This window comes from Cryptomeria japonica, chromosome 7, assembly GCF_030272615.1.
Source record: "Cryptomeria japonica chromosome 7, Sugi_1.0, whole genome shotgun sequence".
NCBI lineage: Eukaryota > Viridiplantae > Streptophyta > Pinopsida > Cupressales > Cupressaceae > Cryptomeria > Cryptomeria japonica.
In genome coordinates, this window is record NC_081411.1 from 556,565,620 (window position 1) to 556,588,355 (window position 22,736).

At 39.3% G+C, this 22,736-nt stretch overlaps 2 protein-coding genes across 2 annotated transcripts; one reads left to right on the top strand and one right to left on the bottom strand.

Annotated features, from left to right (window-relative positions):
• Positions 1–746: 746 nt before the first annotated feature.
• On the bottom strand, positions 747–4,875 carry LOC131031140 (phospholipase A1 PLIP2, chloroplastic). The gene is made up of 6 exons (XM_057962180.2): positions 4,519–4,875; positions 3,377–4,264; positions 2,447–3,115; positions 2,097–2,156; positions 1,488–1,904; positions 747–1,361 (listed from the first exon to the last, which is right to left on the bottom strand). The coding sequence occupies exons 1-6, from the start codon at positions 4,573–4,575 to the stop codon at positions 900–902; spliced, it is 2,553 nt and encodes an 850-aa protein (XP_057818163.2). The 5' UTR covers positions 4,576–4,875; the 3' UTR covers positions 747–899.
• A 5,106-nt stretch (positions 4,876–9,981) lies between these two features.
• On the top strand, positions 9,982–11,157 carry LOC131856847 (uncharacterized). The gene has a single exon (XM_059208784.1). It carries the CDS (start codon positions 9,982–9,984, stop codon positions 11,155–11,157), a length of 1,176 nt encoding a protein of 391 aa, XP_059064767.1.
• Positions 11,158–22,736: the final 11,579 nt, after the last annotated feature.

Sequence of the window (22,736 nt, forward strand, 5' to 3'; positions counted from 1 at the left end):
GTCAGTGTTAAAGAATCTACACCTACTGTTAGAAACTAGAAGATTGAAATTTTCTCTTTTCAAATTATCCATTTCATGCTTGGAGTTTCTTTAGTTGAGAACAAGACACTTTAGCGTTTTTTGAGGTTTCTCCTGATTGAAGAGCAGTGCTTCATCTTCTCCTTCATGAAACTCCAAGACTGACTTAAGCACAAATTCATTCCCTAGTCTCTCTCCCCGCTATCACATTAGGGTAGGGTAAAAATCATAAATCCTTGACCCAAAAGTTACCCTTTTAAACCAATGTAATAAGTAAAAATCATAAACCCTTAACCCAAAAGTTACCCTTTTAAACCAATGTAATAAATTCAAGGTTGAAAATACTACAACCGAATACTTGATATCCCCAATACACATCATAATATCACAAGCAAATGTACTTTAACACATAAATATATAAACGACACTGGTGAGAATCTCATATATTTGAATTATTCGCAGTTCTTGGTAGGAAAATTCAATTCAAATGTTTCTTGATGGGAAAACCAAATTAAAAAGGAGCCGTATTTTCATTGAGACCAAATTTTGTGAGTGGTCTTTCTTTCATGCTTGTTACAAAGAATATCTATATATATTACTTACAGATACAGAGGATTTATCCCTGTTAAAGAATGTGTTATGGCAGCACAACATCACTGCGCCATGACAAAGAAATCTATCTTGCACATGGTATGACATTTTTTACAGAGAATAATGTGCTCATCAGCCATAAGCAACTTAATGGTTTAAATTATTGAAATTCTTAAGGTAATACAGATAAACCATGCAAAAATTTAAAACATTTGAATTGAATCATATCCAGGTTCCATCGAACTACATCAAAGAGCATTTACCATGAGACTGCAGAAACTTGACACACGTTATTTGCAGGTACCTGTTAAATCTTCGGACATTTTATTCTCCTTAGCTACTTTGAAGGGCTTCTGTGAAGACTTGGGAGAATCTGCAGTGACCAAAGACGACCATACCTGCCTCCTTTGCTCCCTTCGCAACTTTCTTAGATGCTTTATCTGTTGCCGAAGAATGTAGTTGATTACTTTAAAATAATTAATTGAATTGTGATCTCTAGCTATGGATCCCTCAGAACCATAAGCAGACCTATCACTAAGAATTTCAAGTGGGTGTGGAGTGTTCAAAAAGGCACTTTGAGCAGCTTCAGCTTGAAGTGTGCCTGAAAGCTCATTCTCATGTTCATTACCATCCTGCTTCACGTGATGGAGTCTGTAAAAACCACAGCCAGAAGCTAGTAATGGATGAGGAGGAGAAATTTTCTCATCTGGCTGCAAGATCAACAGCTGACCCGTGGACCCATACAAAAAATTCTGCATTCAAACATACAATTCATGCACAAAAAATTAACCACCCAATGAAACATGTGCCAGAGCAGTTTCAGTGTACACAAAGTGTGAGATCAAATCCCAAAAAGATCGTGCGAGCTACAAATTTACCTGGAAATTAAGACAAGGGTGATCTTGGAAACTAAAATTTAACCTCTTCAAAACTTCAGCAACATGATTTGGATAATTACATGCAAAGGAACGGGGCACAATATCTCTGTGCATCATAACAGCCTGTACATGGTGGTTGGGCAAACCTAATTTCTGGAGCAGGTAGTTTCCTCCACACATAACACAAGGTGAACCAAATGTTATAACTGGTAGAAGTGATGTTATCAAGACCACCCCCTTTATGAGCAACATCAAATTTAGAAGCAACGAAAGACTTCCTCCTAATGAATGACCTGTGAATTGAAATTGTGCTTTCTCCCCATGTCTTCTCAAATGAGAGAGAATCTCAGGCAAGAGTTGTTCATACATTCCCTTGGCAGCCTCATAAATTCCTCTGTGTATAAGCACTTCAAAGCCCTGTAAAACAGTATATTCTGAGACTGCATGAGTTGCAAACCAGGCAATGCCATTGCTTAAGCCATTCATATAGTTTTTCAATCAATAACGATGCTTTGTATCTCAGAATACTCATGCATAACCAGTTTAATAGAATCTCCAAATTAGGGTTTCAGAATGCACGCCTTACCATCTAGATACTCTTCCACATACCTCAAATTGCATGGGTTCAAAGAACAAGTTTGCTTGCCATGAGGCGAATGAATCAGATCCCTGTGAATGCATAGTGCAATACAGATAGTTAAAACAGTCTTGTAAAACGTAGAAACCAGAATATACCATGTACTGTACACCATAATGCTTAACAGATTACAAGCCAGTCTTGATAACGAAACTTTTAGAAACACCTAGAAAACAGGGAAAGCTAGGATGACAGCATAATCAGAATGGAACTATTTAAAATGGAATTAAAGAGAGGAACTATTCAAATTGGAAAGCAAACATATTCGTGACTATGGAGAACTGCAAATTAGTATTAAAAGCCATTTTCATCTTGTACTTGCCTTAATAACGAAGTAACGGGTATAGCTGCTGTCATCATCACATATAAACCACTCACAAAGAGGAGGAGAATGTGATGACTGCAAATCTCTTGCAGCTGCTTGTTTCGCTTCGTCTTCAGCAGCTACTAGAGCAGTGACTGACGAGGTAGCTACAATTGCAGCCATCTCTGACTTGGGTATGCCAGAGAGCTTGCTAGGCTCAGCTTGTTGTGAGGCTATATATCTCTGTTGAGTGTTATTTATATTAGGTGCTCTTTGTTCCACCGAAGCATCTTCTGCATCCTTCTCAGTTTCGTTATCCTTCTGATTATTATCTGTGTCTGCTATTGCATCCTGTTTTGTCCCAGTATTCAAATTTTCATCATTTTCTGCTGGATTTCTTCTCTCGGATTTAAAGGGTAGGATGTATTTTGTTTGTGAATGTATGTAAGAAGCTGCAGATGCAGCCATTTCATAAGCCACACTAGGGCTCAAAGATAGCCTAGAGTTATTTCCACCTTTGCCCCTACTCCTAGAATTGCTCTCTCCTTCAGTCTCCGAAGGGATTGAAGATTGCAATTCAGCATTTGCAGTTGACCTCGAGCTCACAACATTAGCAATTGTTTCAGTTGTCTTGTCCAAGGATGAAGTAACATAACGGAGTCGATAGAGCTTCCAGAGTTTTGCTGGCTGTGGACACAAATGAAAGTTAAGGTCTTTACTACTAACTGCCATGGACATCAAAGATTAAAAATTATCCATGACGTGACAAGAAAGTATGCTGCTGCAAATTTCTTTTTTTATAATACCATAATCACATATTCTTTACTAATAGTAATAAACTCTCAGTAATTATATTATTATATGAAATATCCGTAATTACCAGTAAGGATCTATTCAAGGAATAAAAACTTGATAAGCATGGAGATAGAGAATTTGAAGCATCTGTACCTTAATCTGAGGAATTGAATATGCCTGGTCACAGAGAAATGCCATCTGGGCGTAAACCTTCATCTCTGGCAAAGATACTGGATGCAGTAACCTAGAGAAGGAATCCCTGTCATAAGTGACTTCATTGATAGATTCTTGTTTCCTCAGATAACACAAAAAATCATCCTGACATTTGGAACCGTGGTCAGGATGATTGGAGTCACTGTTGCTTCCACTCATTTCGGAGGAGGAATCACCCTGTTGGGGCAGGCAGGGTTCTGTCTTTGAGCTGGAGGCTCCATTTGAAGAAGAATTTTGATCACATTTCTTCTCTTCTTTCCAATAAGACCCAAACTCTATTATCCTGCCAACCCAATTGGCATGACCTGCTCGATCGGAATCATCAGGGTTTTCTGGCTCGTTTCCATCGTTTGGTGAGATACATTTGCCTTGATTGCCTTGGGCCCCCGAGTTGTCATAGGTTGCATTTAATTTTATCGGATTTTTCTCAGCGACCTCCTTCAGTGAATCTTCAGCACTAAGAAGGCCATATTTCCCATCGTTTTCTTCCTCTTCCTCTTCCTCTGCATCGGATTTGTCGATTTCTTGGGGATTTTTCACAGTTGAGGAATTGAACCCTTTGCGACTTCCATCCGCATTTAGCTCAGGTCCATCGCCTCCTTCCACATCCTCCTCATTCGTTTTGTTAATCCAAATAAATTTCAGCGGAACGGGGAAAAGTAACGGAGGTGAGAAGAAGGGAGAAATAGGAGGAAAGGACTCTGGTTTTTTGCAAGATTTGAACTTAGCTTCACATTTTGATCCCAATTGAAAAGGTACACTCTTAGCAATGGAGTTATCTCTTGATTTTGTGCCTGTGCCAGCTTCACCACCAATACCTGTTCCAATCTTCCAAGCCAAAGCATCCATGGAAGTTTTTTGGTTATGTTTCCCCTAACCACTAATCGTTTATATCAAAATTCTAACCTTGCGAAGATGGAGAAAGACTATAACTTCATCACAAAGTTTCTTCAATTTTTACTCAAATATTCATTCTTGCACATACTTTTTTCCAGGACAAAGAAATCCCTGTGGAAGGAGTAATTTAAAATTCCTTCCTGTGGAATGAGTAATTTAAAATTCCTTGCAGTTGAAAAAGGCACCTTTGATTTTTTATTCTTTGTGGAGATACTTGCTCCATTTATCTCTTCCATCCACATGAACTCCGCGACAATGGCGATTCAGATGGAGGATCAGACACGCGTCGCCAACCCATTTCGTCTGGATCTTTCCCGATGTCGCACTCCCATCGGTAATTGAACTCTCTGGCTAACGACCAAGATTTTCATAGCAAACTCTTCTTACCCTCACGCAGGTTTTGATTTTCCTTCACCACCCGAGAAAACGGAATCTGTCGACTGTCTTGATTTTCTTTAATCAATATCTTAGATGATTTGATTTTGTAGGAATTGAACATTCAATTATCTGCCATGCAACTCCTTTGCACATCTCATGTGTCTAAGAGAGTGGAAAGTTGCAAGCAACATCTCAAAGTGTGAAGTATGGCTGTACTAATTTTGTATTAAATATTATTCATTGGATGCAAGCTAAAATATAGTGGTAAGTTGATTTAAATGTATTAGGGGAAGAGCACCAATAGCTGTCATAGTTAAGTTCGCGCATCCACAGATCTTAAACGGTTTATTGGATTTTGAATTTTTTTTTTTGGTTGTCTTCGTATGCGACTGAACAGTTTAAACCTATTGATTTGGCTTCTAGGTAGTAACGATCTGATTTCTACGGGTTGTTATGCGTTGAAAGGTCAAAAAGTGATTATTTCAAAGTGTCGCCCGATTCTTGACCTCTTTTGCGCCAATAACTGCACACGAAAAGGCCAATATCCATTTATAAAATACCTAAAAACTAATATGCTTTTCACCTTTTTATAAAAAAAATTAACCTAAATAGTTTATGTTATGCATATTATTAAAAATATATTGAATATTAAAATGTTTAAAATGGGTGGTCAAAAAAATTGTTGACCACCCATAACCCCCTTGCCGCGTATGCATTATGGGCCCACGTGGCACAAACTCCCACTATCTTTTTTGCCCTAAAAACTTTGGGGAAATGAAAATTTTTTGTGGCATTTTCTTCAGTCGTCGTCGTTTCTCCTCCATTTCTCCTCTGCAAACATTAGTTGGCCTCATCTGCAACCATTTCGTCGGCTCTTCTGTGCTCCTAGGTAACGGTCGCACTCTTCCTCCTTGCATATTGGATGTCCAATGATGGTTTTTCTCCTTCGCAACTACATTATGTTTTGTCTATTGATGATTTCTTTGTATGCGGTTTAGGGTTTCATTTCAATGCTCAGTTACAGTTTAATAATGTTGAAATCCTCATAGAGAATGGCAAAACAATTGAATATCTCTTCGTTTTCTTCGAAACCCCTTTATTATTCTTTATTTCATTTTATGGTTGCACTGTTAATGTTGTTTCTCTGTTTATAATGCTGAAATCCTCATAGAGAATGACAAAACAATTGATTATCTCTTCATTTCTTTGAAACCCCTTCATTATTTATCATTTCATTTTATGGGTGCGTTGTTAAATGGTGCCTCTCTATTTATAATGTCAAAATCATTACAGTGAATGCAAAAAAAATTGATTATTGTTCATAATTATTTGAAACCCCTTCATTATTTATCATTTCATTTTATGGGTGCGTTGTTAAATGGTACTCTTTATTTATAATGCCAAAATCATTACAGTGAATGCAAAGAAAATTGATTATTGTTAATAATTGTTCGAAACCCCTTCATTATTTATCATTTCATTTTATCATTTCATTTTATGGGTGCACTGTTAAATGGTGTCTCTCTATTTATAATGCCAAAATCATTACAGTGAATGCAAAGAAAATTGATTATTGTTCATAATTGTTCGAAACCCCTTCATTATTTATCATTTCATTTTATGGGTGCGCTGTTAAATGGTGTCTCTCTGTTTATAATGTCAAAATCATTATAGTGAATGCAAAAAAATAAAAATTATTGTTAATAATTGTTCGAAACCCCTTCATTATTTATCATTTCATTTTATGGGTGCGCTGTTAAATGGTGTCTCTCTGTTTATAATGCCAATATCATTACAGTGAATGCCAAAAAAATTGATTATTGTTCATAATTGTTCAAAACCCCTTCGTTATTTATCATTTCATTTTATGGGTGTGGTGTTAAATGGTGTCTCTTTGTTTATAATGCCAAAATCATTACAGTGAATGCAAAACAAAATGATTATTGTTCATAATTGTTCGAAACCCCTTCATTATTTATCATTTCATTTTATGGGTGCGTTTTTAAATGGTGTCTCTTTGTTTATAATGTCAAAATCATTACAGTGAATTCAAAACAAAATGATTATTGTTCATAATTATTTGAAACCCCTTCTTTATTTATTGTTTTATTTTATGGGTGGGTTGTTAAATGGTTCTCTTTGTTTATAATGCCAAAATAATTACAGAGAATGCAAAAACATTGATTATTGTTCATAATTATTTGAAACCCTTTCATTATTTATCATTTTATTATTCATAATTATTCGAAACCCCTTGATTATTTATCATTTTATTGTTCATAATTATTCGAAACCCCTTCATTATTTATCATTTCATTTTATGGGTGCGTTGTTAAATGGTGTCTCTCTGTTTATAATGACAAAATAATTATAGAGAATGCAAAAAAAATTGATTATTGTTCATAATTATTTGAAATCCCTTCATTATTTATCATTACAATAATGTGTATGTCTGATACTATTACTTACACTGACTATATACTGGCTATAAGGTTGTTGTCTACATGTGTGTGTGTGTGTGTGTGTGTGTGTGTGTGTGTGTGTGTGTGTGTGTGTCGGCATATAACAACCTTCTCACATACACGTTATGTGCCACTTGACACGAATTACCGCCAACTACATTGCCCTAAAAACTTTGGGAAATGAAGTTTTTTGAGGCATTTTCATTGTTTGCTTTGCCTTCAATTTGTTAATATACTCACTATAAATAATATTATCAGGCATACACTATATTACTTCCAATAAATTTCACATGAGAAATACAACAACATCATTCAATCATTAGTCATTTGACAAATGAATCTGCATCTTAATACAATATCAACAATATCTAATACAATATTGCATCTTAATACAATATCTGCTTTTAGTTTATCTCCTCGATATATAATGTCTCAAGCTATGTACCTGCAGAAATTGATTTGTGTTTTCATCATTTATCTCAATGGCATTGAGGGTTTCATTTCAATGATCTATTTCTATATATATATTTTTATACAAGCACACATGGTAGCATTTTTATTTTGTTGAAAGATGTTCAATGATGAAATTGTTTAGTATCTAATAGAATATCAACAATATCCAGGATGTGCTACGGTTTGGATGGTTTCAGTGGCCCGGGCATCACAGTCACATATTTTACTCCTACATCTCATGCTTTTAGTTTGTCTTATTGTTATATACATTTTCAAGTTTTGTGCCTATATGGTTATTGTCCATGTCTATGCACACACACACACACACACACACACACACACACACACGTGTGTGTGTGTGTGTACATGTATATGTATGTGTGTGTGTATATATATACATGTATATGTATATATATACATGTATATGTATACATGAAGAAACACGCACAATAGCATAATATGTTCTATAATGATGATTGTTTCGAGTTTTGTGGCTATATGGTTATTGTCTATATAAATGTGTAAATGTATATGGACAATAACCATATAGCCACAAAACTTGTTGTAATCAACAACAGTTTCCTTATTCAAGGGCACTCATTCAGACTGGTACACACTGAATAACTAAATTCCTTCTACAGTCAATGTTAAATGTTATAAATCTTTCAATTTAAATTATACTATTTTCAGTAAACCAATATTTCTTTCAATATAGTCATTATAAATAATATTAACAGCCATATTGGATGTCCAATGATGGTTTATGCTCATTCGTAGCTGCATTATGCTTTGTATATTGATGATTTATTTGTATGTGGTTTACAATTTCATTTCAATTCTCTCTTACAGTTTAATGTGCCTATATGGTTATTGTCCACACACACACACAAATATATGTATATGGTTATTGTCCATACACACACACATATACATATATGTGTGTGTGTGTAGACACACACAATAGCATTTTTTTTGTTCAAAGGTTTTCAATGATAGATTTGTACTCATTGGTACATGCAGAAATGGATTTGCTTTTTAATCATTATAGTGTGAACTTGACTCCACTTTCTTTTCTTCATTATAGTGTGAACTTGAGGGTTTATAGTGTGAACTTGACTCAAAATCCCGAACAAAATCTAATATCTGCTCTGCAAATATTGTTAGACATTAATGGCGACCTTGGAGGGAAAAGGCTAAACTTGGAGAAGATATGCATCGACTTTACAGAGGAATTGGAGGAGGATGTGTTCTTCTGGGAAAATCAAGTGGTCATTGCGAGGATTATTGGGTTGAACTAGTCAAAAAAAAAAATTAAAAAATGGATGGAAGAAAATTGGGGGTTGCGCACTGTCATTATATTCATTCCAAAAGGCTTCTTCGTGGTCTTGTTCGAAGATGGCGAAGACGGAAATCAAATTCTCAATCAGGAGAATTGGATCGCAAATAATCACGCAATATATCTGCAACCATGGTCCCCGAACTTTGATCCAATACCGTTGGTTGTATACTCTACATCGGTATGGATTCTATTATACAATTTACCCATTGAATATTGGAGTGAGGATCTTTTGGAAAAGATTGACAGAACCTTGGGGACTCTATTGGAAGTAGATTTTGATGATGAGGACGATCTCTGCAAATATGCTCGTTTGAGGATTACAGTGGTTAAAAAGATTCCTGAGTCAATCACATTTTTAACTTCAAGCAGTGAATGGCGCCAACAAGTGGAAATTGAAAAAGAAATTAAACAATGCCCTAGATGCGGGAGCAAGTTTCATGGATTGGATGAATGCAAGATGTTTGTGAGGAAGGCCAGGAATGTCCTTAGGAAGCCAACCCAGTTTTGGAGACGGAAGCTGGAGAACTCATTAAAAACGGTTACGAATCAAGAAGGGAAGAGATCCGATGATGTTGGTCAGACACACAACCAAGAGACGAACCCTTTGACTCCTTTGAAAACAGCCTCTTGCAATTCGAAGGAAACAAGAAAGGAAGATTCGATCATGGTCCTAGTTGATAATGGTGAATGTTCGAGATTGAATATTAATGTAGGGAGGGAGAATGATGTGGTCCCAAATACCCCAGGAATCACCCCTTCGTGCAAAGGACTTTCAGACACCGAATTTGAATTTGAAAAGGGTTCGGATGATGATTTGTTTCAAGAAGATGAATTGGAAAACATTGATCCAAGGTGTATCCGTCAGTCGGCTAATGCATTGTTGGGGAAGGCCAAAGGTTTTAGAGGTAGGAGGAGAAATGGTCAGAAAAGAGAGGAGAGAGCAAGGGAAAAAGCATCATCAGTGTATTGGATTTTATAAATAAAGCCAAGGGAAAAGGGCTCTCCCTTGGTAAGAGATGAAAATCACATCCTGGAATGTCAGGGGTCTATCAGCCCCTGACAAGAAATGCTTGGTAAAGCATTTTTTGAGTATTCACACTCTTGATGTGTTACTTTTACAAGAGACCAAGCTTGGTGGAGATAAAACTAGGCAGTTCATTAATTCTTGTTCTAAATGGGATGGTTTATTTCAAGATGCAATCGGCATTGCTAGTGGCCTAGGTGTGGTATGGAATCAAGTAAATGTCGAGGTGTTACCCATTGCCTCCCATGAGAATTGGATGGCGTGTGAGATCAAAGGCATTGGTACAAATTTTCATTTTCCAATTTTTAATGTATATGGCCCGACGAAGACCGAAGAGAAATTGAAGGTCTGGAGAGAAATTATAGTGCCAGCATCTCTAGTTGAGAAGGATAAAGCTATCATAGTAGGAGATTTCAATGCTCTGCTGGATGTGGATGAGAAAGAAGGAGGTCTCAGAAAATGCTCAAAAGTGATGGAGGATTTAAGAGATTTCATTGAATACAATAAGCTTATCGATATTATTCCGAAAAATGGTAAATTTACCTGGACTAACAGAAGGTTGAACTTCTTTAAAATATCGGAAAGACTGGATAGGTTTTTTGCTAGAGATTGGTGGTTGACAGGGGACTTGTTATTGGTCACTTGCATTATTCCCCAATGTGGCTCTGATCATTTACCAATTTCTTTATCAATCGGGAAGGAGACTCACAAAAAGAGGAGCTACTTCAAATTCCTCAGTATGTGGTGGTGTGACCCAGGTTTTAAAGAAAAACTCAAGGTGTGGTGGCTGGAAGGAGACACTTTCATGGGCACCCCTAGTTTTAGATTTGTTAAAAGACTTCAATCATTAAAACATAAGATTAAGGCCTGGAATAAATCAAGCTTCAAAAACATTTTTTCAGAAAAATTGAGAATAAAGGAAGAACTTGAAGCGTTAAACCAAAAAGTGATGTTGGCTGGGATGAATAAGGAGGAATTTCTGCTTGAAAATAATTTGAAGGAGGAGTACAATGAAGTTTTGAAAAGAGAAGAAGTTTTTTGGAGGGATAAGTCTAGGGAGCTATGGATTTCAGAGGGCAACCGTAACACCAAATTCTTTCATGCATCTTCAAAAGCCAGAAGAATCCATAATAAGATCAATGCCATCAAGGATGAGAATGGTCACTAGAAGATGTTAGACGAGGAGATACAACATACTGCCCTTAATCATTTCCAAAAAGTTCTAGGGAATGTTGAATTGGGAGGAATTGATTTTGAGCACCTTGTCGACGCGAATATTAATAATAATCTGATATCCAGTTTGGATGCAGAATTGTTGGTAGCTCCCTACACCATGGAAGAAGTTAAGGCTGCGACGTTTGGACTACATCCAAACAAAGCCCCTAGTTTGGATGGGATGACTGCAGATTTGTTTCAAAACTATTGGGAGTTCATGGGAAGAGACATTTGGATTATTGTTGAAGACTTCAGGAAAAATCATAAATTTATTAAAGAATTGAACCACACCATGATTGTGTTGATTCCCAAGAAAGAAGATTGTGTAACCATGGTGGATTTTAGGCCTATCTTGTTGTGCAACACGATATACAAAATCATTTCGAAATCTATGGCCAATAGACTCAATAAAATTATGCCTAATTTAATTTCTAAAAACCAAAATGGCTTCACACCTGGTAGAGAGTTAGCGAACAACATCATTTTGGTAGCAAAGGTGTTGCATTCCATGTAGAAAGGCAAACAAAAAGGTATGACCATTAAACTTGATGTTGCAAAAGCTTACGACAAGGTGGTTTGGGATTTTCTTGTCTGTGTTCTTGATAAATTTGGCTTTCCTAAAGATTGGATTGATTGCATTAAATTTTGTATTTATTCGATGAGTTTTTCTATGATTGTAAATGGAGCGGTTGGTGGATTCTTTGAGGCCACAAATGGGCTGCGCCAAGGGGATCCTCTTTCCCCTTCTCTGTTTGTCCTAATGGCAGAGGTGTTGGGCAATTTCATCAAAAGGAGAAATAGTGAAGGTTATTGGAAAGGCATCAGGGTGCATGAAAATTTCGAGGCCATCACGCATTTGCAATTCGCGGATGACACAATTTTGTTTGGTGAAGCTTCCATGAAAGAAGCAAAAGAAATCAAGAATGTCTTGGACATTTACACTCAAGCTTCAAGATAGATGATGAATAGGGACAAACCGCAGGTCTTCTTCTTCAACACCAGCAAACCTCTTCAAACCAAAATTGCAAACTTCTTAGAGTTTAAAATTGGGGTGTTCCCCATCAAATACTTAGGGGTTCGGATAAACTCTAGTTACAGACAGAGTCATATATGGGAAGATGTGATTCATTCATGCCAATCGAAGTCTGATAAGTGGAAGACAGATGGCTCTCGCAAGTGAGACGTTTGACTATGATCAGAGTTGTCCTCTCGGCTATTCCGATTTACAGCATGTCTTGTTTCAAGATGTCACGTGTGGCTAGGAGGAAGTTGGATGGTTTGCTCAAGAAATTTGTGTGGGAAGGTGCCAAAGATTAGAGGAAGATTCCCCTAATCAACTAGGATACCATGTGCCTTCTCAAGGAAGAAGGTGGAGCAGGGCTGAGGAAGACGGAACTTTAAAACCTTGTGTTGGGGGCGAAATTGACTTGGAAAATGTATGAACGTCCAAACAAGTTATGGTGTAGACTCTTTAGAAGGAAATATTTGGATTTGGAGAATCTGAATAGGATCCTTACCATAGCCAATGCTGCTAGAGGTTCTTCGACTTGAAATTTTGTGTGGGACTGCAGGAACATCATTACCGATCATATTTCTTGGCACATTGGCAATGGCTAGACGGCTATGTTCTGGTGCGAATCATGGGAAGGTGAGCAAGTGCTTGGTGACTTATTTGCAGAACAGGAATGGGTCAAAGAGGATGAAAGCAAGGTCGGCCTTTTTGTTAAAGATTATGTTGATGACAGCTTGAGTAATGGTGGGTTGTTGGGGTGGAAAACTATTGATATTGGAGAGAGAATGTTGTGTTTGAAGTTGGCAGATCTTCTAAAAAATAGATGCATCTTGTAGTCAGACCAGGAGGACACCATATTTTGGTGTGCCTCCAAATCAGGTAAGTATAGTGTGAAATTGGGGTACAAGATTCAACGTCATAGATTGAGAGGAAGCAAGTGGCCTTATTATCTTTTGCTAGAACAACATTGGTCTTCCTAAAGCTGGAGCCTTTATGTGGATTTCACTACATGGCAAAATTCCGACTGGTGATAGATTGAAGCATATTGGGATTTCAGGACCGAGTTGGTGTGTTATGTGCAAAGGGAGTGAAGAGACAACTAATCATTTACTCTTTCATTGTCCCTTCGCGGATGCATGCTGGGATTGGCTTGTGGATAAAATTGCAGTTCTTTTCAGTTAAAATGAGCTCCTTAAAGATTTCCTTCTTATGTGGCCCAAAGTAGGTCATTTGAAGAGTGGATTGTGGCCGATTACCCCTATTTTGTTAGTTTGGCACATTTGGAAGGAGAGGAACAAGAGGATATTCAAAGAATCTTGTCTTTTGTTGGAGGTGATTTTCAAAATCAAGGATGCAATTTAAGAAGTGATTAATGGAAAGCCCCCCAAAGTTAAATCATTCAGGTATTGCAGCTGGGACAGGGATATGGAATGCAATTGGTTGCTCAAGGACTAGGATTTGGGGTGCCCTCCAGTTCCCAAAACCAATAGGAAGCTTGTTAGATGGATTCCTCCACAATGTGATTGGGTGAAGCTGAATTTTGATGTTGCGAGTAGAGGGAATCCTGGGATTTCAGGTATTGGTGCGGTCATTAGAGATTCCTCGGGACAACTAATGGGAGGCTTGTTTGGGAGTTCGGGCTTTGCCACAAATAATGAAGCAGAGATAAGGGCATTGGCGGCTAGATTTGACTTATGTGTTCAAAAAGGGTATGACAAAGTCATCATTGAAGGAGACTCACAGATTATTATTAATGGTATTTCAAAATCTAGCTTTCAAAATTGGAAACTAGGTAAGTGGATACCTTATATTAATAAGCTTCTGAGATCTATTAACTCTTTTGAACTCAAACATACATTTAGGGAAGGAAATAAGGTGGCAGATCTTTTGCCCAATGTTGGGATTGATAAGGATCTTAGTGCAATCATATTCGACAAAGAGGATGCAGACAAAGTAGTTTTGGAAGCCATTCTAAATGAGATCCCAGATTTGACTCGTATGGGGGTTGGTTAGACATTGATTGATGTTAACGCCTCTCATGAACCAGACCATAGGTGGCATAGTTGAGTGTTAAAAGGGAAATAAGAACTGTGTTTCGGCTCCTCGTGATTCCCAGTCTGCAGAAAGTGGCGGTGACAGGTACGAGTTAGTCATACCTCTGGTAGATCGAAGTATGTGATGGTAGTTAAGAGAGCAATCCGCGGATCCCATAAGATTTATTTGGAATGAGAGTTTGGATGTCTCCAGTAGTATGCATTCTATTTAAGGAGGAACGGGATAGAGACAGATGTATTATGATTGGATAGCCAAAATGTCGCCTTTTGTGGGTTTGAGCTGTGTTAACTGTGGGAACTCTCTGGAGTGACAATGCCTCAACATGTTCATGTTGGAGGAAGAAATCTGTGGGGCAATTATCTCCCTGGTGGATTGTTCCTTGAGCTTAGATCGTCATTGGTGTGATGGGCTTGTTTATGGAGCGATAATCACTCCCATAGTGGATATCCTAGAGTCACGGGTGGAAGGTGTTGGTTTGATGCAAGGATTTGTTAACCTAGTGAACATCCATGCCATGGCGGATGCAATTTTTGAACTGCGAGGAGTCAGGGAGAGCATCCTAAAGTTGTATTTTGAGCCTGCCAATAACATTTCTTCCGCATTTGATACAGAGGAATCGTCAGGAAATGGGCAGGAGTGTTAGATTATTCAGGTATTTACTTGATTAATTAAACAATATTTGTTTAATTATTTAAGTTCTCTTTATCTCTTTTACACTTAAGCTAACTTTAGGTGCATAATAATTAATTCTTTTATTAATTATTATGTGCAAGCCTAGGTTTTCTTTTGTTAGGGTTTCTTGACCTATTAGAGGTTGGATTCTTTTCCTTTGTATCATTCTATTATCACATTATACATTTTGTGAATATTGAGCTCTCATTCTTTTGAGCATATTTTCTATGTTTTGCTTTTCTGTTATTTGCTTCCTTGCTTCTCCTTGTAACAGATTATTCAACTTGTAGAGATCTTTAGGCTCCTGTGGTGTTGTGTTTCTCAACTCTCACATGGTATCAGAGCTTTAGATTTGCAGCTATATGTTCTTGTTTTGATAATTTTTGCATTAGAAGCAGGTCTGGGGTTTCAGGAATTTTTTTTTATGTAGTTAGGGATAGGCCTTTTTTCTGAGCACTTTGAGTCTAAACAGACCTCACCATCATGCTCAGAAGGCCCAAAAACCCCTATAGTCATATTGAACTTGACCATTTTTGGCTCCTGAGCATCTGGGGGTAATTTTTCTCCAGTACCAGGTCGTACGGCCCTGGTACCCTAAAATCAAAACAATTCAGCCTGCATGCCGTAAAAAGGCAATTTTTTTTTTTGCAATTTTTTTTCTCGATTTGCGTGCCAGGGTCGTACGGCTTGGCTTGGAGAAAAAAAATCACCCAGATGCTCAGGGGTCAAAAATGGCAAATTTTATATGACTATAGGAGTTTTCGGGTCTTCTAAGCATGATGGTGAGGTCCGTTTAAGCCCAAAGTGCTCAGAAAAAAAACCTTAACCCTAAGCACACAAAAAATGCTTGAAACCCCAGATCTGCTTCAAATCCAAAATTCTCAAAAAACAGGAACAGGTAGCTACAGATCTGAGCTCTGATACCATATAGAAGTTGAGAAATACAACCCCACAGTAGCCTGAAGATCTTCTGCAAGCCGAATAACTTGTTACAAGGAGAAGCAATGAAGCAAAATCTGAAGAACAAGAAAAATACAGGAAAAATATTCTCCAAAAAAGAGAGCTCCAATTCACCAGAAAATGTATATTGAAAAGATAATACAATGAAAAGAAAAAGTAACCTCTAATAGGTCAAGAAACCCTAAAAAGGGAAAACCCTAGGTTTGCACATAATAATTAATTAAAATAATTAATTATATGCACCTAATGTTAGCTTAAGTGTAAAAAGATAATTGGAAACTTAAAGAATTAAACAAATAATGTTTAATTAATCAAGTAAAGACCCAATTACTCTAACACCCACCCTTAAGCTAGACTTAGGGAGAAGCTAAAACCTAGAACAACTACTGAAAGCATGAAAGATGGGTCCCGGCAACAAGGCCTGATCAGGTACCCAAATACAATGAAATTTCTATGAAACGGAGACAAAGCAGAAAACCCAGTGGGAAAAAACTCCTCTCCAAAAAGAGATAAAAGAACATGTTGAAAGAAGAAGAAGGAAGGAAGGCCTCATAAAGACCCCCCAAGGACAACTTCCTTCACCCCAAGCATAGAGCGCAACTGAAGATAGCGCGGCGATGCAAAAGGTTTCGTGAAGATGTCTGCAACTTGCTCAGAAGTGGGAATGTACTCCATAATGAGAACACCATCCTGAATCAACTGATGGATGAAATGCATGTGAAGCTCAATGTGCTTCGTCCACTGATGCTCTACCGGGTTGCGGGATATATGAATAGCACTTTGATTGTCACACCAAAGAATAGTGGGACTATTAGGAGGAAAACCAAACTCAGTCATCAACTGTTGAAGCCATAAGATCTCCTGACTAGCGAGCACAACAGAGCGGTACTCAGCCTCTGTAGATGATAAAGCATGAGCAGTCTGCTTCTTGCAAGACCATGTGATAGGACCAGAGCCAAGATAGAAAACAAAGCCGGAAGTAGACTTCCGATCAGTGACATCACCAGCCCAATCTGAGTCAGTGTAGCCAACAATGTGAGGTTCCCCTGATGTATAATGAATGCCATGAGAACTAGTGCCCTGAATGTACCTCAAAATATGTTTGGCAGCTTGCCAATGACTCTCATGAGGATCATGGGAGAATCGAGAGACAAGACCAACCGTAAAGGAAATATCAGGATGGGTGTGAGTCAGGTACAACAAACTGCCAACCAACTGCCTGTAAAGTGTAGAATCGACTGAAGGAGTGGGACAAGTTGTGGTCAAAACCCCTGACTGAAATGGTGTGGGAGCAGGCTTGCAATCAAGCATGTTGAAGCACTGAAGCATGTCAAGAGCATACTTCTGCTGGTAGAGAGAGATCCCATCAAAAGACTGAATCACCTGAAGACCAAGGAAATAGTGCAAGAGACCGAGATCTGTCATCTCAAACTGATCCATCAAGGCACGCTGAATATGCTGAATCATAGAGGATGAGCTACCCGTGATGAGAAGATCATCAACATATATCACAAGAATCAAAATGTCACCCTCAAGAAGCTGAATGTAGACGGTGTGATCAGAATGACTGTGGGAGAACCCAATGGAGAGCAAGAAAGAGTCCATCTTCTCATACCAAGCCTGAGGGGCCTGTTTGAGACCATACAATGAACGCCGAAGTCTGCAAACCAAAGAACTATCCTGCACAAATCCCTGAGGTTGTTCCATGTAGATTTCCTCCTATAGATCCTCGTGCAAGAAGGCACTCTTCACATCCATCTGAAAAACAGGCCAACATCAAGAAGCTGCAAGAGAGAGTACAAAGCGAATGGAATTCATCTTGGCGACAGGGGCAAATGTCTCGGAGTAATCAATACCCTCAACCTGTGAAAAACCCTTCGCAACAAGACGTGCCTTGTACTTATCAATGGAACCATCAGCAACATATTTAGTGTGATACAACCAGCGACACCTAACCATCTTTCTGCCCTTAGGAAGAGGACAGAGATCCCATGTATGATTCCTCATCAAAGAAGAATACTCCTCTTCCATAGCACAATCCCACTCAGGGTGACCTGTCACCTTGGAAAACTTCTGAGGATCATCTGAAATAGCATGACTCAAAAGACTAGAACTCACTGTGTGAGAATGAGTGCGACGAGTATGTGAAGGATCACCAGCTAGAGGACTTGCCGCTGCAATAGTAAGGCGAGCCCACTTGGGCATCTGAGGTGGAGCAGGTGGAGGTGGGGATGGTGGGGGTGGGGATGGTGGATCATCAACACCATCATCAGAATCATCCTCAAAAAGATCCTGAAGTGGTGCAGTGGCCAGAGTAGGCAGAGGAGTAGACACAGGAGTCGGGGTATCCACTGTGGGAAGACGCTCATCAAACTGAACATCCCGTCGAAACAGGACCTCTCTAGAATCAGGATCAAACAACCTGTACGCCTTAACATCCTCACATTAGCCAACAAAAATGAGAGGTCGGCTCTTCCGCTCCATGGCTTTCCTCTGAGCATCAGGAATAAAGGCCCATGCCTCACTACCAAATACCTGAAAAAAGGAAACATCAGGCTTGTCATGAGACCAAGCCTCCTCAGGAGTCATATGTCGAATAGCCTTGTGAGGCATCCGATTCTGAATATAGTTGGCACAATCGATTGCCTCAGCCCAAAAAGATGAATCCATGGACCTGGACTGAATCATACAATTCGCCATCTCCCGTAAAGTTCTGTTCTTGCGTTCAGTGACACCATTCTGCTGAGGGGTGTAGGGAACAGTAAACTGATGCTGCAAACCATGCTCAGTGCAAAAATCTCTGAAAGCCTGATTCACATACTCCCCCCCATTATCTGTACGTATCCGCCAAATAGAACAGCCAGACTACTTCTCGACAAATGTCTTGAAGATTCAAAATGAATCAAAGACATCAGACTTATACTTAAGAAAGTACACCCATGTGCATCTAGAGAAGTCATCAATAAACGTGAGTACATACTTGGCCCCTGAAAAAGGAGTGGGAAATTACATGAGATCACTGTGAATCAACTCCAAGGGTGCCAAAGCATGAGAGGCTCTCCCCTTCGGAAAGGGATCTTTGTGATGCTTGCCAAGAACACAACCATGACAAACACCATCAATGCAGGAAATCTGTGGGAGCCCAAGAGTAAGTGCCTGTGTGCTAATCTGCTGAAGATATCTGTAATTGACATGGCCCAATCGCTCATGCCAAATCTTACTCACTGAATCTGCATGTGCTATGAGAGATGAACCTATACCCGAAGAGGGCTCAAATTTGTCAAATCTATAGAGACGAGATGCAGAATCCACACTACCAGAAGCCACAACCAAATCAGGGTCATGGAGGTCCCAAATAACCACATCATGTGGTGAGAACTCAACTGTCTTACTAGAGCCAGAGTGACAAATCTGATAAATGGACAGGAGGTTCGTCGAGATGTCAGGGACAACCAGAACATCCTGTAGAGTACCCCCATCCAAAGAGATAGAACCTGAACCCAAGACGGAAAGCTAAACTGAGTCACCCACTGCAATCTGTGAAATACCACAAGAGGCAAGAGAAGTAACCAACTGCTGAGTGTGTGTCATATGGTGAGAAGCAGCAAAATCTAGAATCCAAGTGGACCTAGAGGTCGAAGCTCTAGCAGTGAGAGCATGACCTTTCCCTGTGGAAGGAGAAGACACCTGAGGTGAGGAAATGTGATGCTGCTGCATGGCTTCCTCTAAAGCCTCTAATCATTTCCAACACTTGGAAACTGGATGTCCGTCCTTTCCACAAAAACTGCAAGTGTCTGATGTTTCTTCTTAGTCTTGGAGGAAGACTCACCGGACTATGAAGATTTCCCTTGTTTAGGAGGAACTGGTTTTGAATCAGACTTAGGAGCAGGCTTGGAGGAATTCTCACTACCTGTAGAAGGCTTTTTCTGCTTCGATTTCTGCTTCTATTTGTCCTTCTCCTTAGAGGACTGAGCAACCAATGTTTTGTTCTTGGAACCTGAGAGCGTATCCAACTGAGAAAGATGAGACTGCTCACGAGACAAGTGCTCACAAAAGACATCAAAGCTAGGCATGGTGAAATTAGTACCCAAACCATCCATGGTGGAGTAGAAAGCAGAGGCAAAAAACTGAAAAGGACCCCGAAGCTTCGAAAGAATCAAATGAATGCACTCTGTATCGGTCTTGTTCTTTCCACATCCCTGAAGAACAGATCTGGTAGTCTTGAATTTGTTCAAAAAATCCTTAATAGTGGGAAAGGTATCAGGTAACAATGAAGTCAACTCTGCCTCAATCTGTAATGCCCGAATCTCATTGACCCTCTCGAAGAGAGAATCAAACTTCAACCACATATCCTGAGGAGTAAGCAACTCATCAAGGTGAAACAGAAGACTGTCGGAGACATGCAAAGCGATCAAACCCATGGCCTCATCCAGCTTGTTCCGGTACATAAGAACCTCATAAGGACAGTGAAGGTCTGGCTGAACCTGATCCAATGTAGCCCACAACCCTCATGACCTGAGAAGCCTTGTGATGCGAGGCTTCTAGGTGTGATAGTTGTGTAAAGTCAACAACTCAACTGAAGGATCTGCCATGAGAACAAAGAAAAGAACTCTGCACCTGCACTTGCTTGTTGGTTGTTTTTATTATGTGATCTTTCAGAATATACAGAAGATGCAGAAGGGTTTGTTTGTTTTGAGAGTTTATGTGTTCCTAATTTCTGATATAAATGACAGAAAGCGAGAAAAAAACACCCCCCCACAATGCAGAAACCCAAACCCTAGTACATAGTACTGAGAAGGAAGTAGTGCATAAGCAAAAAAACTTCAAACTGATATCTCATGTACCTGGTGAAAATTCTGAGAAAAAAGATCACAAATCTGAATAGAGCATGCTGAGAGCTTTCCAACGCCTATTCGTTTTCGAAAAACGGAGTCTGTTTGCCCATTCTAAGACCCCGGAATTGCAAAAAAGAAGCCCGACTTTGACTAGTAAAAAACATAGTCAAACAATAGATCCAGGAAAAAAATCCACCACCACGAGGTCCGACTCGGAATCGCCTTTCCAACACCTATTCGTTTGCCAAAATCTGACTTCAGATGCACGATCTAGGCCCAAAAAACCAACCCCCTCTCAAAAAGACTAGAGAGGAGGGGCTGGTGGTGCTACGGGCGGAGGTGGGGCTTGGGCCGGGCAGAGGTGGCACAGAGGTGGAGCGGCGCTCGGGCCGGGCGCAGGTGGTGCAGAGGCTAAGTGGCATGGTGGAAGTGGCGTAGCCCGACGGTGGTGGCTTGCCGATGGTGCGGGAGCAGCGGTCGGAGCGCCGGCCGGAGCGGAGGAAAGTCGCCGGTGGGAGACGTCACGGACGACCGGTGGCGAGGAGCGGCTAGTGCCTGAGCCAGAGGCCTGCGGCGTTAGTGGGGCCGGCCTGACAGGTCCGTACGACGCCGGACTGTCAGGTCTGGTACCCTAAAATCAAAACAATTCGGCCTGCATGCCGTAAAAAGGCAATTTTTTTTTGCAATTTTTTTTCTCGATTTGCATGCCAGGGTCGTACGGCTTGGCTTGGAGAAAAAAATCACCCAGATGCTTAGGGGTCAAAAATGGACAAATTTTATATGACTATAGGAGTTTTTGGGTCTTCTAAGCACGATGGTAAGGTCCATTTAGGCCCAAAGTGCTCAGAAAAAAAACCTTAACCTTAAGCACACAAAAAATGCTTGAAACCCCAGATCTGCTTCAAATCCAAAATTCTCAAAAAATAGGAACAGGTAGCTACAGATCTAAGCTCTGATACCATATAGGAGTTGAGAAATACAACCCCACAGTAGCCTGAAGATCTTCTGCAAGCCGAATAACCTGTTACAAGGAGAAGCAATGAAGCAAAATCTGAAGAACAAGAAAAACATAGGAAAAATATTCTCCAAAAAAGAGAGCTCCAATTCACTAAAAAATGTATATTGAAAAGATAATACAATGAAAAGAAAAAGTAACCTCTAATAGGTCAAGAAACCCTAAAAAGGGAAAACCCTAGGTTTGCACATAATAATTAATTAAAATAATTAATTATATGCACCTAATGTTAGCTTAAGTGTAAAAAGATAATTGGAAACTTAAAGAATTAAACAAATAATGTTTAATTAATCAAGTAAAGACCCAATTACTCTAACATTCTATAATCACATCACAGGTTTTATCGAAAATCAAAATCTGCTCTTTGGAGGGATCATAAAATATAATTGATCACATACTCGATCAATTCTCCATATGGGTATTAAATGGAAGAGGTGTCACAGACTATGGCCTACTAGGGTTTGGCCCAACAATGGTGTTTTCTTGGTTGGGAGGGGTTCGTAATCAACTTGCTATTTGTGCAAGCAATTCCTAGTTTACACCTTAAGTAAGTTGCATGGTTTCTGAGGATCTAGGTGCAATCCCAACTTGCATAGTATTAATAGATGCAAAGGCTGGGGACAAGAGGTTCATCATTTCCGTGAGAATTGGGTGTTAGATGGGTAGAGGTTTTGCGACTGTGGCCACATCTTTCATCCTCTTTGCACACTTGGCTGCCTTTTCAACTTTCATCCTCGCCTTCTCAAGCTTTGCTTCTGCATCTTTATTTTCCTTCTCTTGTCTTTGAATAAACTTGTCTTGGGAATCCTACAATTTTTTGGCCTATTTTCCCACCATCGTAGCCTCCTTTTCTATCGCTTCTGCTTCACATTGTGCCTTCCTCTGTCTCATATGTTCTTTCTTTCGTTCTACCAATTCTCATCTCTTTTCCTTTCAGCCTCTTTATCTTTTCCCCTTTGAATGTACTCATCAGATGTCAAGAT

What these genes read in the sequence shown, in the direction of transcription:
- LOC131031140 (XM_057962180.2), bottom strand. Translation starts at nt 4,575, where the DNA reads ATGTGGATGGAAGAGATAAATGGAGCAAGTATCTCCACAAAGAATAAA. An exon ending in CCCGTTACTTCGTTATTAAG is followed by an intron (nt 2,157 to 2,446) that starts GCAAGTACAAGA and finishes ATGCATTCACAG; the next exon opens with GGATCTGATTCATTCGCCTC. An exon ending in ACCCTTGTCTTAATTTCCAG is followed by an intron (nt 1,362 to 1,487) that starts GTAAATTTGTAG and finishes GTTTGAATGCAG; the next exon opens with AATTTTTTGTATGGGTCCAC.
- LOC131856847 (XM_059208784.1), top strand. Translation starts at nt 9,982, where the DNA reads ATGAAAATCACATCCTGGAATGTCAGGGGTCTATCAGCCCCTGACAAG.